General features: G+C 45.1%; 1 protein-coding gene across 5 annotated transcripts in view; it reads left to right on the top strand.

Annotated features, from left to right (window-relative positions):
• LOC135913489 (hemicentin-1-like) overlaps positions 1 to 16,161 on the top strand; it is a 708,068-nt gene that overhangs the window by 674,273 nt on the left and 17,634 nt on the right. For all 5 annotated transcript variants that reach the window (XM_065446055.2, XM_065446056.2, XM_065446057.1 and 2 more), the window contains 4 exons: positions 161 to 331; positions 3,306 to 3,482; positions 5,927 to 6,073; positions 7,226 to 7,345. In XM_065446055.2, coding sequence (XP_065302127.1) covers positions 161 to 331; positions 3,306 to 3,482; positions 5,927 to 6,073; positions 7,226 to 7,345 — 615 coding nt within the window. The remainder of the gene's footprint in view (positions 1 to 160; positions 332 to 3,305; positions 3,483 to 5,926; positions 6,074 to 7,225; positions 7,346 to 16,161) is intronic.

Genomic DNA, 16,161 nt, shown 5'->3' on the forward strand with positions numbered 1-16,161 from the left:
TTCCTTTATTCACTCAGTTTGTGCAAAGTAATCAGCGAATTCCTCGCGAATTGTACCCAAATGCGCGCCCATTTTTGTCATTTTCTTGACCACTTTGTCAAAGCCCTCACTGGAGACCTATCAGGTAAAATGAAGTGACATCTCCTCCCCTTGTGCCCAGTGCATGGCGGCTGGGGTGCCTGGTCCGAGTGGTCCTCCTGCTCGGCGTCCTGCGGCGGGGGCATCCGGACCCGAAGGCGCAGCTGTGATTCGCCCGCGCCCGCATGGGCAGGTCGCCAGTGTCAGGGGGAGCCTGAGCAAGAAGACTTCTGCCACCCGGAGGCCTGTCCCGGTTAGCGCTCCGGTGTTTAAACGATGCACGGTTAAGATTTCTTCCATTTATGTTACTGTAATAATAACTATGGAACTTTTCATGTCAAATTATTTGCTCGCCCATGAAAGACGTGTGGTGGGGAAGGTTTCCAGATTAATATGGTCCATGTGGGATTACATAAACATCGACCAACATCACAGCGAGAACGCGTCCAGGAATCGAAATCGTGACCTCGCACTGAGCAGAAGAACGACATACCGTATTTACTCGAATCTAGGCCGACCATGATTCTAAGCCGACCCCTGAAAGTCCGAAGCAAAAAAAAAAAGATATATTACCTGGGATGTAGGCCGAACAAAAAAAAAAAGGCGAGGACAGCGTTCACAAAATGCGAACAGCATTTATTGAATGTGAACGTGCAGAGCTCATTCAACGTCGTCGTCGCTGCTAGACTCGTCGCTGTGTTCCTTGTCGCTGTCACCTTCAAACAGTGCACTATCTTCGGTACCGTCAAGCGCATTAGATATGCTGTACTTTTTAAAGGCGCGCACGATCAAAGTACCTGGAATGTCGTCCCACGCTGCAGCTACCCAGCCCGCCAGCTGCGATAGGGATGCAGGTTTAATGCGGCCCGTTGCCGTTAGCATGTGGTTTTCGTGCCATCGGCTATGGTGTTGGGCTGCTGAGCATGAGGTCGCGGGATTGAATCCCGGCCATGGCGGCCTGCATTTCGACGGGGGCGAAATGCAAAAACACCCGTGTCCTTAGATTTAGGTGCACGTTAAAGAACCCCAGGTGGTCGAAATTTCCGGAGTCCTCCACTACGGCATGCCTCATAATCAGAAAGTGGTTTTGGCACGTTAAACCCCATAATTCATTTTTTTTCTTCTTGCCATCGAGATAACACCACGCCGCTCACCGATACGGCCGACACGACACAGGTCAAAATGGCGACCGCGCTTGTGTACGGTTGGCTACTGGCACTGGTAGTAGTGGCTGCGATACTGACTTTTCTAGATGGCGCTAGCTATGCACCATATTTAGCAGTTTCAATGAAAAACTGGCTTGTTATTTAAGATCCTCGAATCTAAGCGGACCCTAGAGTTTGGAATATGATTATTTGAAAAAAGAAAGCTATCGGCTGTTACGGTTGGCGTCTGGCACAACGCGCTGAAAGGGATGTCACCCGACCTTCTCTCACCATGCCTCGTCAAAATGAGGCGTGACTGCTCCTGCTACGGTTGGCGTCCCGCACCACGTGCAGAAAAAAAAAATTTCTCTCACCCGACCTTCACACACCTTGCCTCGTCGAAATGAAGCGTGACTTCCTAATTCGCCATGACCATTTCGAGTGTCTGCCGGTCTGGCGGAAGCCCCGCAGTGTTTAAAGGCCTCTTTTGTGTGTGTGTGTGTGTGTGTGTGTGTGTGTGTGTGTGCGTGTGCGTGCGTGCGTGTGTGCGTGTGTGTGCATGCGTGTGTGTGTGTGTGTGCGCGCGTGTGTGTGTGCGCGTGCGCGTGCGTGCGTGCGTGTGCGTGCGTGTGTGTGTGTGCGTGTGTGCGTGTGTGCGTGCGCGCGCGCGTGTGTGTGTGAGCGCGTGCGCCCGCGACTTTAGGGGGACCCTTTCCTCGAACGGCCAAAGTCTGCAGCAGAACTTCCACGGACCAGCAACGCGCAAAGGAGACGGACAAGCGTCTACAATTACAGAAGGCGGAACGGCCTCCTCCTTTCAGCAGGCTTTCATTGCCGGTCACGTGACGTCGACGGAAGCAAGAGCCCTCCTCCTTTCAGCAGGCTTTCAGTGCCGGTCACGTGACGTCGACGGAAGCAAGATCCCTCCCACGATTGAGGAGAGCCCATTTAAGGGGCTCCGAAATTTACTTTTGATCACTTCATTCTCTTCTCTTGATATTTCATCAACCATTTAATAAACAGTGCAAGTTTAGCACTAGAAATGGTCTCGCCCTTGCTTGGTAGCCATGGTCTACCAGATGCCTGCAGCCCGCCTACAACCCCACGCTACCCAATAAGTAACGTCGGTCAAGCTTCGATAGGCAGGCGCCGCTACAACTCTGCAGCGGTACGCTGCGCTACCCTGGAGTACGCAATACCGCCTAGATTCGAATATATATGGTAGTGACTATAGCCATAGACGCCATAGTATCTGAAAACTTGATATGGAAAGAAAACCACCTCCCGCGAGTACTAATTCGTGTATTTTGCTTGGAGGTATCACTCAAACTCTTACCCTTCAAGGCAATGCGGCCCATATTCGAACCGGTGCTTTTCAGTCGCGTCATGTCATTAATGGACTGCACATCAAAAAATGATCACAGAGTGCTGCTGCTAAATGCACGACATGGGCTGGGTGTCTTTCGTGCACTGTCACAGTCAAAGCACAGTTAATAGTCATGACAGATTGGCGCATTTCATGCATAAAACTGCACACTCGGCAATATGGATGTTCCGATGGTGAAGCAGCAGCGTGGTGAGTGCGCCATGCCAGGGTACCAAAAATTTAAGCTCTGTGGTCCTCCTGAGCACTTACATCTGATATCCTTGCAAGCTTTGGCAGCTCGCCTCCTGCCCTAGACACGTCATAGTTCACATATCAGAGTAGATATGTACCGTGTATTCGCATAGGTTTCTCACGTGAATCTGACATCTTAGGAATATTTCATCGCCGCTGATATGCTTCTTAGGCTACGTCATAGTTAAGAGCGAGAAGTACTTGGAAAGCATTTGGGCGTAGGAAAAATGGCACAAAGTGAAGACATTGACACCAGTTTACAGGGTTTTTCTGTGCTTGGAGGGTTCATCGGGGTTTGCAGGGCATGGGCTCCTGCCCCTGGACAGTTAACCTATAAAGAAAACCCAATGTGTTTCTTTACTTTGTTCGTTAGTTAAATCTTGAGGGTCAAATTGCAGACTTCTGGTTTCGCCATCTCAGCACAGTGACCGAATGTATCATATTTTCCTGATGTGCCTGTGCAGTGCACGGTGGCTGGTCCGAGTGGTCCCCATGGGGCGAGTGTTCGGCCTCGTGCGGTAGGCGGCGGCACCGTCGCCGGTTCCGCACCTGCGACAACCCACGCCCTGCTGCTGGAGGGCGCGGCTGCCTAGGTAGTGATCACGAGACGCGCCGTTGCCCGCACAAACCGTGTCCTCATGGTGAGCCCATGGCACAAGTACAACATCCATAGTCATTCCATCCAATCAGTCGAGGAATAATTCAGCCACGTAGCACATTTATTTCCACTTAAGAAGCGGAAGGTACATTGGATGAAAAACATTGTCTACGCTTCCGAGTCCTGCGCTCCTGGAAAAATTAATCGCAAGGCATAGATTCAAGTACACACTTGCGTACAATAACTGGCGGCGCATGACTTTCCTATGGTCACGGTGAGAGCTGGACGTGCACTTGATCGCGGTGCTCCAGACCTGCCGACAGTATCAACAACATGTGGCAAGTTCTTTAGACTTTACATGTACCGGCCTACACGAGTAGTGTTCTCAGTATAGAGAACCAGCACTGGCCAGGAGGCACTACGGATGTTTGAGTGTGCAGCTGAAATGTGCTGACACCACCCGATAGGGAGACCACGAAAGTGGTATGGGATTTTGGAGGACAACGTATGCGCGCCATCGTCTACGTTTGCTTTAGCTCTATGCGTCCAGCCAAGTTCTGGCCGTACCCACGTGCGTTGGAGTAGCGCATGTGCTCATAAGCTCTAGCACACTGTTTCCCAGTCAGGCCAGAATGTGGACACATGTACTTCAGTATGAGCAGTGAAATTGATGGCGCGATATCGCAGCATGGGCCACTGAAAAGTGTTTCCACCGCCCGCTAGGCTGTGTGTTATATCACTGCGGTTGGTACTGCAAGGCTTCAGAGCTATTTTCCAACTGACCCTTTAGTACTGAATAATACCGTTGCCGTCAAGTTTATTTTTGTAATATGCGATTGTGGTGCCTACAGCATTAAATTTCTAGCGTCATCGGAAGTGATGCCAGAAATATGAATGGCGATAAGATATCACGGCAACTAGGCAGTTTTTTTAAATTGCAAGTATAATTTTTGTTATCAAAACTAATTGTTCAATCGTTGACGATCACGCGCTCAGCACCCTTACATAATTGCATTCATGTCTTTTGGTTGGAGCTACGTTTTCAGTGCGAATGAAGAGCAACATCTCAAAGTCATGTTGTCGTTGTCATTGTCATTGTCGTTGTCAGTTCAATCATAATTTTTTCTCGGATACGAGAGTTTACTGAGCTCAACCATTGAGAAGGAATTCGTGTGTGTCAGGCATTGACCGTGTTTTCCGCAGACCGCTGCCTCTCGACCAGTCGGTATCCTTAATGTTACGCATTTGGGTGCGAACTCAAAAATAATTACCTCAGCTTAAAACAATTTGATCGTTCGTAAGATACCGTAAAACAGTGACTAATAAGCGTCCAAGTCTGCATTGGCTAATGTTTATCTTTAGAACAGTTTACATAATTTTCATCTTTTGCATAGTTTGTATAGTTAGTAAAAGAAGTACTTTCTCAGTAATTCTTTTTAATCAGTGCACATCGTCCTCGCCAGCACAGGACAGTTGAAGCATTAACTTAAATCATCCATACGCTCTTTTGTGCTATTTCTTTCGGTTTCAAAACTATGGTTCCCACTTTAAGGCGAGTTTTCTTTTACATCATCTAATAAGTCTATATATCTCCAGTGCGCGGCTCTTCGTCGGCCAGTTAAATCACCATAGACCCTTAGTTCCTGTAGAAAAAAACTACTATAACTCTTTTTTGCACACATATAATTTATTCACAACGTATTTGGAATGCGGGTTCCAAGGACTACTTGGAGAATATATAACGGGTTTTTAATTTAAAAATTTAAAATAGAATTTAAAAATAAATCTTCTGTGGTCCATATAGCATAAGTCTATGCATTGAGCTAGATCACCTGAAATGGCAGCCAATACTTACACTGGAAGTCAAAATGCATAATTGTCTTATTGGCAAAATTTTCCAAATCAACATTTTAACTCATTACTTTACCACGCCTATTGCAGTACACGAATTGAAGCCAGTATTTTTACAAGGTACATTCAACTGAACAAATTTTAAAACTAGCACCAATTGTGAGGTAACTGCTGTCACATTTGCACTAAAGATGCACTATTGTTCCACTTACTTTTTTTAACAAAGCTGCAGCCTTGGAGGTCATTTTTATTGACGTTGTTAGTAGTTGGGGGCAAATGTCGCAAAGCTTTTTTGTTCACAAGTGTTCTTACCATTGACTGGCCACCTTCGTTAATAATATCTACATTATCTGGATTGGTTGGAATTGGTTGGCAGCGTTTTTTGTATGTGTGATTGTGGTCAGAGGAATTTAGGCTTTTTGAGATGAAAATCTAACAAACCAGAGAACTCAGGTTCACGTCACTCGCTCCTGATATGTAAATCCCATAATTCCCGATTCTTAGCCATGTGAAATCATTTACGTGCGTGCATGTGTGCGTGCAGTGTGTATGCGTGAAAAACGGCACTCTTGATACAAATTACATTTTTGTTTTACATTACAAATGCCATGTTCACGTATCAAACACTTCGCGCAGCACCTGCCCGTACCTCCATAAACCATCCTCGGAACAGCCCTCTGATCGCTGGAAGAATCCAAGAACTGCGCTCGGCCCCTATATCTGCCTTCATCAAGGACTGGACTTGTCCCGAAGGTTACCTAACAATAGACGGCGCATGCGTGGGTGAGTGGCTCAATGTTCTGAATTACACAAAAGCTTGCAGCAGCACTTATCTTTCTTTCTTATGGATGAACTTAAATACTTGGAGAAGATGGACTTCCGTTCCAGTAGAGTCCACAGATAAAAAGCGAACATTGTGAACGTCAGTGGGAGACCTATCGGGGGTTCCCAGGCTGCAGTCCCCACTTAGCGGATGTGTGAATAAGACCGAAATGCTTTGCGAAAAGTTTGAGCACAAAAACTGCATTCCGTCACCGGCCTTCTGTTTGAAATCATGCTTGTCCTCTAGGCCCACCTCATACGCGGCTTCATCAGTTTGTGAAGAGTGGGAAAGTTTTCACAACAAGATGAGTAGTGCTGGCATGCCGACAATTTTTTCCCCTTATCACACCTCTACTCCTTTTCTGTGGCTGGGTCAGTATATCGTCGACTTTTCTGGCTTATATGGCACAAAATTTAACCGGCAATTGGTGCCAGTGATAGTGCCACTGTTCTGCACAATAAAGCCATCAATCACGAATACAACATATACATATAATGTCAGTCCATAGGTATCTCTAAAGCACAGAGACAGGTCATTCAATGAAGCAGCACATGATATTCAACGGCTTCTTCGATTTAGTTAAATTTCTCATATTTGGGTTGCCATATTTTTCGGAAACTGGGCATGGGCCCATTTTTTGCCAGTGCTCCAAAACGGAGAAGATGCCAGTGCTCCAAAACGGTTGTGTGCCACTATGAGACAAGGAGTATAGAGTCCTTAAATGCATTTAGATATGTGTCGTAATTTACTGAGCCTGCACCTGTCATCAGCAATCTTTGGTCGACAAAGCATCAAGCATTGCCTTAGTCCTCCTCACATCGCTGCCAGGACGTCTTTGTGTGTATTCGCCTGAAATCGAGCTTCTATTTCGTAACAGTTCGTCAACGCTGTAGTGCGTAAACGTTGCACAGTTTCATTAGGTTAAAGTTGTGAGCTCTGTGGTGGGCTGACGTAAGGATTGCACGAGGTTACACCCATACATAGGATGAATGTAAACACACCTGCACGCATCGCATTTGGTTGTATAGCGTTTAATTAACGGCTCCACGAAAGCTTCGCACATAGGTTTCAAAACGTGTGCTGAATGTGCATAATTTTTTGCGGTGTTTCAGATGAAGACGAATGCGCAAACTACAATCAGTGCCAACACGAATGTAAGAACAGGCCAGGCAGTTACCAGTGCGTGTGCCCGGTCGGCTACGAATTGGAAGGTGACGGCTACACGTGCCACGGTAAGCAACTGCAAGAGACACGGGTGCCACCTAAAGATCTGCAGGTGTTTAGAGATGACCAGTGTGGCCCATGTTAAGTGTACAGCCACGTGAATTATTTTGCCGCACAACAACTTATACGATTCGAAATACTTCCTCCAATTTCTTAGGAAGCGTTACATTCTTCTTTTAGGTGATGAACAAGTGTGGGAAAGTTACACTAGGAAATCCTGTCCAGACAGTGATCCCAGATTCGACATCTCGATCATAAGAAGATTAATATAGAGAAGTAGAGGGGATTGTCTATGCACACGGGTTGCGACAAGTGCAGCTTTGCGTACACAAGCCATGTTAACATGAAGAGACTGTTCTATATTCACGTGTGTTTTTCTGATTTGTTTCTTACGCATTTGATAATTTTGATGTTATACGTCATACTACGTTTTGATCCTTTCACCATTTTCATTGTTTTGCCCCGTTTGCTATTTCATTTCATTTATTTACTCGCAAGGCCGTACCGGCATTACAGAGAGGAGTGGCAATAGTAAAAAAAAGAAAAAAAAGGCTAATGGGGCAGCTCATGATCACAGATAGCCGACATGGACACATCATGATCTCTGATGGCGACGATGGAGGCGGGAAGGCGATTCCAGTCCTGACTCGTTTTCGGAATGAAGGTTTCGAGGCATGCATTGCTTTTACACTGAGGCACCCCAACCTTCATTCAATGATCAATACAGGATAACAAATGGTTTGGAAGCGTAAAAAGTGTCAATTTTAGGTCAATATTAGCGTAGTATAGTATTTTGCGAAACAGCCATAAGCGGGAAATTCGACATCTATTAGAAAGGAGAGGTAGGTCAAGCTGTCGCTTCATGCTAGAAACGCTGACTAAGCAATAGTAGTTAGAGAAGGTAAATCTAGCTGAGTGGTTTTGAACTGATTCTAAGGAATGTGTTAGTGAGGTAGTGTACGGGTCCCATATGGGTGAAGCGTACTCGAATTTAGAGCACACGAATGTTTTATATTGTAATGGCTTCAACGGAACGAGAGTGAGGCGGAAATTCCGGCAAAGAAAACCAAGGGTACTGTTAGCTTTGTTAATAACATGGTTGATATGTATCTGCCAAGACAGGTTTTTAGTACCATGGGCGGCTAGACACTTGTAGCTATCGACAAACTGAAGAGGGCCGCTAAGATCGTAACCTCGAGAAGTGGACAGGTAAATTTTTCGAGACACCCTCATTGCTTTGCATTTGTTAATGTTTAGTTTCACAAACCATGTGTCACATCAAAAGGAAATATTATGAAGGTCGGATTGAAGAACGGAGATGTCAGACTCATTAGAAATTACGCAGTACAGAACACAGTCAGCAAAAAGCCTTATATTAGAAGTAACAGAATCAGGCAGGTCATTAATATAAATTAGAAAAAGAAGAGGCTCACGGACCCACCCCTCAGTAACACCGGATGTTACATAGCATGATTTAGAGTCATGATCATTAACAAAAAATAATTTGTTCTATTCTGCAAGGAACATTCAATCCATTTAAGCAAGCTGTAATCAAGATGGAGTGCGCTAAGTTTCAGTAATAGTAGTCGATGTGAGATGGTGTGCATCTTCCATCTTCCTTGATTTCGCGAAAGCTTTTCAGTCAATCACTGAAGCTCGATCTAAAGCGGAAGGTAAATCATTAGTAAGGGTTGTATTTGAGTCTCACAAGAACAATCTTTACGAAAACCATGCTGCTGTGATGTAAAAGAGTTAATTGACTCGAGAAAACCGACAAGGTTGCAGTAGGTTATGTGCTCTAGTAACTTGCATAGAATAGAAGTTAAGAAAATGCTTTAGCTCGGGGGCAGCTATTTAAATACATGTAAGAGGAGAATTCCTTTTTCTTGGCAAGCACTGCACGAAATTTGACGAGGTTTGTTGCACTTAAATGAAGAACTTAAGATGTATTGGCTGCTGGTTTGGAATGGTTGATTTCATAGGTCATCAGTTTTTATTAAAAATTGGCAAAAATTGATAATTTTCAGAAAACGAAACTATCAGGTTTACAACTCTGTCACTCAGCAATGAAAAATGATATCATATCCATTAGTATCTTATTATTATTATTATTAGCAGTAGTAGTAGTAGTAGTAGTAGTATCTATTGTTAGTATTAGCATCTATTAGTACATCTAACGCGGACAAAGTTGATTTGTTACAGATGAATTTCAAAAACATTTAGTAATATGAAAATACAGCTTTTGCAGAAACTGTGTACACAACGTAACAAATTATTTAAGATTTAAAATGGCATATGTATTCGTTTTACATGTATTTGAATAGGCCACGTCGGAGTTGGGCCCGAGCCAAAGCTTCCTCTTAAGGAGATCGGCCGATTGTTTAAGGGGTTATGGATATCACCAGAAGAATAAGAATGGGCTGGGGTGCGTTTGGCAGGCATTCTCAGATCATGAACAGCAGGTTGTCATTATCCCTCAGGAGAAAAGTGTATAACAGCTGTGCCTTACCAGTACTCACCTATGGGGCGGAAACGTGGAGGTTTACGAAAAGGGTTCTACTTAAAGTGAGGACGACGCAACGACCCGTGGAAAGAAGAATGATAGGTGTAACGTTAAGGGGAGATAAGAACACAGCAGATCGGGTGAGGGAACAAACGCGACTTAATGACATCTTAGTTGAAATCAATAAAAATACATGGGGCATGGGCGGGGCATGTATTGAGGAGGGAAGATAATCGGTGGTCATTAAAGGGAAGCTGAAATGTTTTCCAGAAAAAATGAGTGAACATGTGTACATAAGGTTTTTCAACCATCCGAATTCGAATATCGTATCGAAAGAAAGAACAAATATATTTTATTTCGATGCAAATGGCAGCAGCGGACACGCCCTGCTCGCGCGTCTTGTTTCCGCCTGTCGGGCGCCTCGTGACGTCAACTCTAGTGACCGACCGCTGCCGCTACACTTGAAGCGCAGTGCCAGGTAGTTTGGTGCTGTAATGGAAAATTAAGAGGTAATGGAAAATTTAGAGAGACTGTGCGTTTTTCTGGGGAGTTCGGCGTTACTCCCTACATGTACGAGCCGACTGCGAAGAGCCGGCCTCTCGAAGAAGCAAACGATGCTGGTGCGAGCAGTGCTTTCGACGCGAACGAAAGCGAAGTCTTGGGATCTCCTCGTGTTGGAAATGCTCTTTGGTGAGTATGTTTTTTGCAACGTGATCTAGTGGTCTCGCCGATCTTTCGCCGATCTAGTGATCTCGCCGACCTTTCGCCGATCTAGTGAGCTCGTTTCCGGTCAAACAACTGTAGTGTTGTGTTCCTGCATGCCTCCTCGTGGAACGTAAGCGGGGATGCGATCGTCGGCATTTGTGCGCTGTCCAAAGCTGTCGGCAATCTACAAAGACGGATTAACGCCTGAAAAGCTTCCCGGTTCATGCAGTGCGTGTAGTGACCTTCATCTGTTGACTACCACTCACGTTGACTACCACTCACGTTGATTACCACTCACGTTGACTACCACGCACGTTGACTACCACTCTACATACACGCAGACGCACCAACAAAGGAATGCAGGGTCGATCGAAGCAGATTACGATGGCAAGCACGCAGAAACAAGCACGGTCAGGCACGGTCGCGCAGGCTGCGAAGGAACAAAACACTAGAGTTGACGTCACAACACCGCGGTTTGCGGTCTCTGGTCGCATCGTGAGCGTGAGCAGCAGCGCGCGGCATTCGATGGGGGGCGGAGCTACAGCGCAATTTTAACCGACGATTACGTCGCTCCTAATGGAAAAAAAAGCCCAAATTTTACCTACATGGTTTATAAGGTTCCCGCATGCGTATATGAGCGTCTTATTGAATTCGACAGAATCTTCAGCTTCGCTTTAAGGGTTACGGACTGGATTCCAAGAGAACAGAAGCGTAGCAGGGGGCGGCAGAAAGTTAGGTTGGCGGATGAGATTAAGAAGTTTGCAGTGACAACATTGCCACAATTAGCAAATAACTTGGGTAGTCGGAGAAGTATGGGAGAGAGTGTAGCTAGGATGATGGTGATTATGATGATGAATATCACCAGACTTGTGGACTGGATTCACCTTCGCCGTCTTCCAGTCATCTAGCAGTGTTGAATTCTGCAAAGACTGAGTAAAAATATATGGCAAGAAAGCAGATGAGTATGCTACAGTACTCTTAAGGAATTTGTATTTCATGTTATCAACACCAGCCGATGAGGAAGGTTTAGCTTTTTTTAATCATATTTCATATGCAATGTCGATTAAAATCGGCTCCATCTCAAGGTACGTAAAGGCACGGGCGGACAGTGAAGTATCCGTTAGAGCGTCAGAAAAACAGCGAAAACATGTTGTTAAAAGCCGTTGAGCAAAGCTCACGGGGGACAGGAACTCCAGCGCCAGTTTTCAGAACCATTTCTTTAGGTTTGCGTACGTTGATAACGTTCCAAAACTTCTTAGGATTAGTTGTGAGCATATGTGGTAGTGTTTCAGAAAAGAAGTAATACTTGGCTGAGCAGATGGCTATATTATATTTAGATGCAATACGTAGCTACATAGGCAGCTCTTGCTTTGGTTCCCCCCAGATAGCTTGAAGCATTGAAAAATGAGTTTTTTCTTGTTACGAAGCCGTTTTAGACGTACGTTAAACCAAGAAGCCCGATTGCATGGAGATAATAGGCGAGTCGGAATATATTTTCAATTAGTGTTTCAACCTTATTTTTGAAAAGGAGCTAGTTTTCTGCAATAGACCTTTCCTAGAACTGTGTAAAGAAGAAATCGGCAAAACTTTGTAACTCGTTATTGAACTAGGAAAAATCTGCACTACTGTAGTCATGAATTTTCTTACAGTATTTTAGACGCTGGCGTGAGCGTAAGAGAATAGCAGAATGAATCATGAAATGGTCGCTTAAACAAGGTATAATTTATAATGAATAAATTGAATCAGGAGATGTGGTGAAGACGAGGTCAAGGATGTTGGCAGAAGTTGCAGTGACACGGGTAGGCTCTTTAACAAGCTGGGTGAGGCCAAAGGTAGAACATATATCAAGAAAGGTTGAACATTGGGATTAGGATACAGTCACGGATGGGAAGTCAACAGCCCAGTCAACACCGGGGAAATTGAAATCACCGAGCAAAAATATTGGTGCTGCTGGATGTTCAACGATTTGGTTAAGACAGTCAAATAGATCATTGCAAAATGTGGGTGTACTATCAGGTGGTCGATAGCAAGCGGCAAATGTCACATCTTTTTTATTTATGTGACTACAACAGCACATGAATTCACTCTCTGAAGGCACGTGTATATCAAAAGAGGTGATATCAGATGCAGTTGCGATCATGGTCCCACCGCCACATCGTCCTATTCGATCATTTCTATAAATATTGTAAGCCTTACTGCACACGAGAAGTTCCGAATTTTTTATTTTATCTAAAAGCCAGGACATCAACTAAAACAACAATATCTGCATTACACATGTCGATCAGCGCAGATAAGGCATGGCTCTTATTCATGATGGAGCGGATGTCAGTAAACAGCGCAGAGTCATTGTTGTCATGCTTATTCTGTACGGCCGCTAGATGCTAACTCGAAACAGGGGAGGAGGTATTCGCCGGGAAATTTATTGCGCTGCAGCCTACACTACTGCTGGTTGTAGTAATACTGTTCTGCTGAAATTCATAAAGAGTATTGGTGAGTGATCAATAGACGTAGCATGCTTTGTTGATGAACAGTTTGTTGTACCTGAGATGATACAATTGACCGGAGCAGTTTCCAAATTAATTAACGTATTCCTAGTTATTCTAGTTGCCCGAAAGAAGCTTTCTTGAATGGATACCCCGGATCCTCTTAGTTTCTTCTTTTGTGTTAGTATGTTTTCCTTTACTTTAAATGATGCCAATTTCACCACCACTGGTCGACATCTGTTATTTAGAAAAGCACTCAAGCGATGGACGCGTTCAGTTCCCTCTACAGTTCCCTTCCTTTCGCGCTCCAATTGCAGTGCGAGAGATTGCACTAGAATTGCACAAAAAACTTTTTTAGTTTCCGTCCAAGTTTCAGTGGCAGTATCGGCGATGTCATAGACACCATATTCGGGGTCTGTGGCGGTAATTGAAACTCTTCGAGGGGGGGGGGGAAGAGACCGAGCACCAAGAGGACATGTTTAAGGCTTCGAATAGAATAAAACCCATACATTTTGTTAGGTTCCAAAATCGTTGTTTTCTTGTCTACTAAGCTTACCTGATTTTGTCTAGACATCTGGCCGCAAAGTTGGTGCAGGGTACAGAATTTGATACAATTACTAGAGGGAACTGTGGCACTAGTGTCTACGGGAGCTGCAAGCAGAGCAGTTCAGCCAGCATGGTAATGAGGGGTAGTACATGGGTTTGCCCAAACTTCGTCCTTCTGGCTTTAAGTGGCTTCGTCCCTTTGCCATGTTATCATTTTTAAGAAAGTACTGTTTTTGAATAATTAAATAAGCACCAACGAAATTCTCCGACGGAAGAATTAGAAGACAGCACCCCTAGCACAGAAGCCCGATATTGAAACCATTACGTCATGGATGCATCGACAAGTGGAACCACTGCATTTAGCCGCCATTATGCGTGCTTGCAGCGAGAGCGTAATAAACACAGCCACAAGTGCACTGAAGCCCCAAGCCTGAAGATCAAGACACATCCATAGACTATACCCATCATTCACATGGTGGCTGAACGATTGCAGGACCAGAGTTCCCTCTGTAATTATGGGGCAAAGCAAGAGTAAGGCTGATACAGCTTATTTAACAGGGATGCTACTCTGGGGTCTCTATTCTCGAGACGCATCACAGCTGCACTGTCGCCATCATTCGCTAGGTTCACTCCTTGACTGGCTGTCGAGAGGTCGCGTGTTTTAAAATTTTTCCGGGGAAGTGGAAGTTTTGCAAAATGCTATTTTGCGTTTTCTTCAAATTGATGAAACATATAATACCTTTCTGATACGGCTAATATTTTTTCTGGTTCTTGGGAGGTATCTTGAGACGTTAGCGCTTCAAAAAGAAAGTCACTGGTAGCATGCAGAACACAGTGCAATGCATCTGCAATGTTGCGAATATGTGGTGGCAGTCCAAGATACTCCCATTTCAGCTTGCTGATTGTCTGAAGCAATATGCCGTGAAGAGCATCACAGGAGAGGCCATTTCGTAAACGTCAACTGGACGTTGTGTAACATTGTGCTGGGCCGCCTTTGCAAAGATTTTCCGTCAGAATTTATGGCGCGACAAGCAGCGTGAATTATTCTAATGAGTGGCCATATGCGGCGGCGAAGACGCATGCGTATCACTGCATTTTTCCCGTCGTTTGGGGCCATGAAATTGTTTCGTTCATAATGTGAGCACATAGCATTTGCAGCACTCGTGGCTGTGTTAGCATTTGTGTTTCAGGCCATCATTTTTTTTTCGCATTTATTTCAAATAATTTTGGTTCTTGTACTTTTTAATTTCTAGCTTTTTTAGTATCTGCGCACTTGTTACTTTCCTGGTGTACTGAATTACGCAACACACGAAGGCTTGACATATCCTTTACAATAGACCCCTTGCAAACGTACGCCGCTCGCGGCAGCCGCCGCAACTACGTGCGTCGCCACCGTGTTGCGGCCTCCAGCTGCCGCTGCTGTCTCGGCTGTGTTGGCTAAGCAAAGCGTCGCGTCGTTCAAGGCTCCTACGTGGCAAGTCTGCGTTAAGAATACTTATTTGACAATGGTTCACTTCTGCTGTGTTCCTGAATGTCACCAGGAGGGATACCGATGCAAAAGCGGCGAGAAGGTACGTATATGTGCGTGCTTTTATTACGGGTGTTCTTCGCGGACATGCCACTGTTGTCCTGCTGCATTGACCCCGCGTAACCGAGCTTGGAGCGAACTTTTCCCGCTGCCATATTCCGTTTATTTAGCGAAACATTGTGGGAACGCTTTAGAGGCTACGGTAACTGCGTTTTGCGTGTGCGTGTGCGTGTGCGTGTGTGTGCGTGTGTGTGCGTGCGCGCGTGCGCGTGTCTGTGATCACAGCAGGAATGAAACGACCCTGCGTCCTAAATGCAGGCGTTAAGTCGCGCTTTGCAAACACTGCGCAAAACTAGCCGCTCGAGCTTCGTTCCCCACTGTGTCGGACGTTTCTGCAAAACGTTCGTTTATCCACGCATGTGTTCGTATTTTGATTGACGGTAACGCTTTGGGGCACTTATATAGGGGGTAGAGACGCTGTCGCTCCCTTAAACCATGGCTGTACTGCAGCGCAGCGAGTGTACTACTGACAACACGTTAAAATAAATGACCTCGTCACAGTGTCCCCAGTCTACAAGCAAGCTATCATAGATACGGTGAAGTATTTGCACTGACGAAAAGTCTGTGCGACCCTGAATTACACCGTGATGTAACTCGAACGTCGCACTCTTTGGCCAGCCTGTCTGGTACGACGTGCTACAAATGTGTGGGCAGCCGGCAAGCAAAAAATATGTATGTGGTCTACCTATAGCAGCGTAGTTTTCTCATAAGCATGACGATTAAATTAGTCATAGCCCCGATCAGAAAAAAATATTAAGTTCTTTCGCCTGCGCCTTGTCATTTATTTTTAAAAATCCAACCATAATTTTTTATGAACCGCAGATTAAAATCGTGCCATGAAGTTAATGCGAAGAAACCACTTTTTTGCGAGTGAGCAACATGGAGTGTTATAAATGCAATGCCTAGAGCCATCCTGAATTTCCTTTTAGTCAGCTGCATTGGCACCCGTGGCAACGTGAGAACATGAAGGCTAGTGACCCAGCTCTTTTAGTGAAATAC

The sequence above is a fragment of the Dermacentor albipictus genome, unplaced genomic scaffold (genome assembly GCF_038994185.2).
Source record: "Dermacentor albipictus isolate Rhodes 1998 colony unplaced genomic scaffold, USDA_Dalb.pri_finalv2 scaffold_14, whole genome shotgun sequence".
In the NCBI taxonomy this organism is placed as follows: Eukaryota; Metazoa; Arthropoda; class Arachnida; order Ixodida; family Ixodidae; genus Dermacentor; species Dermacentor albipictus.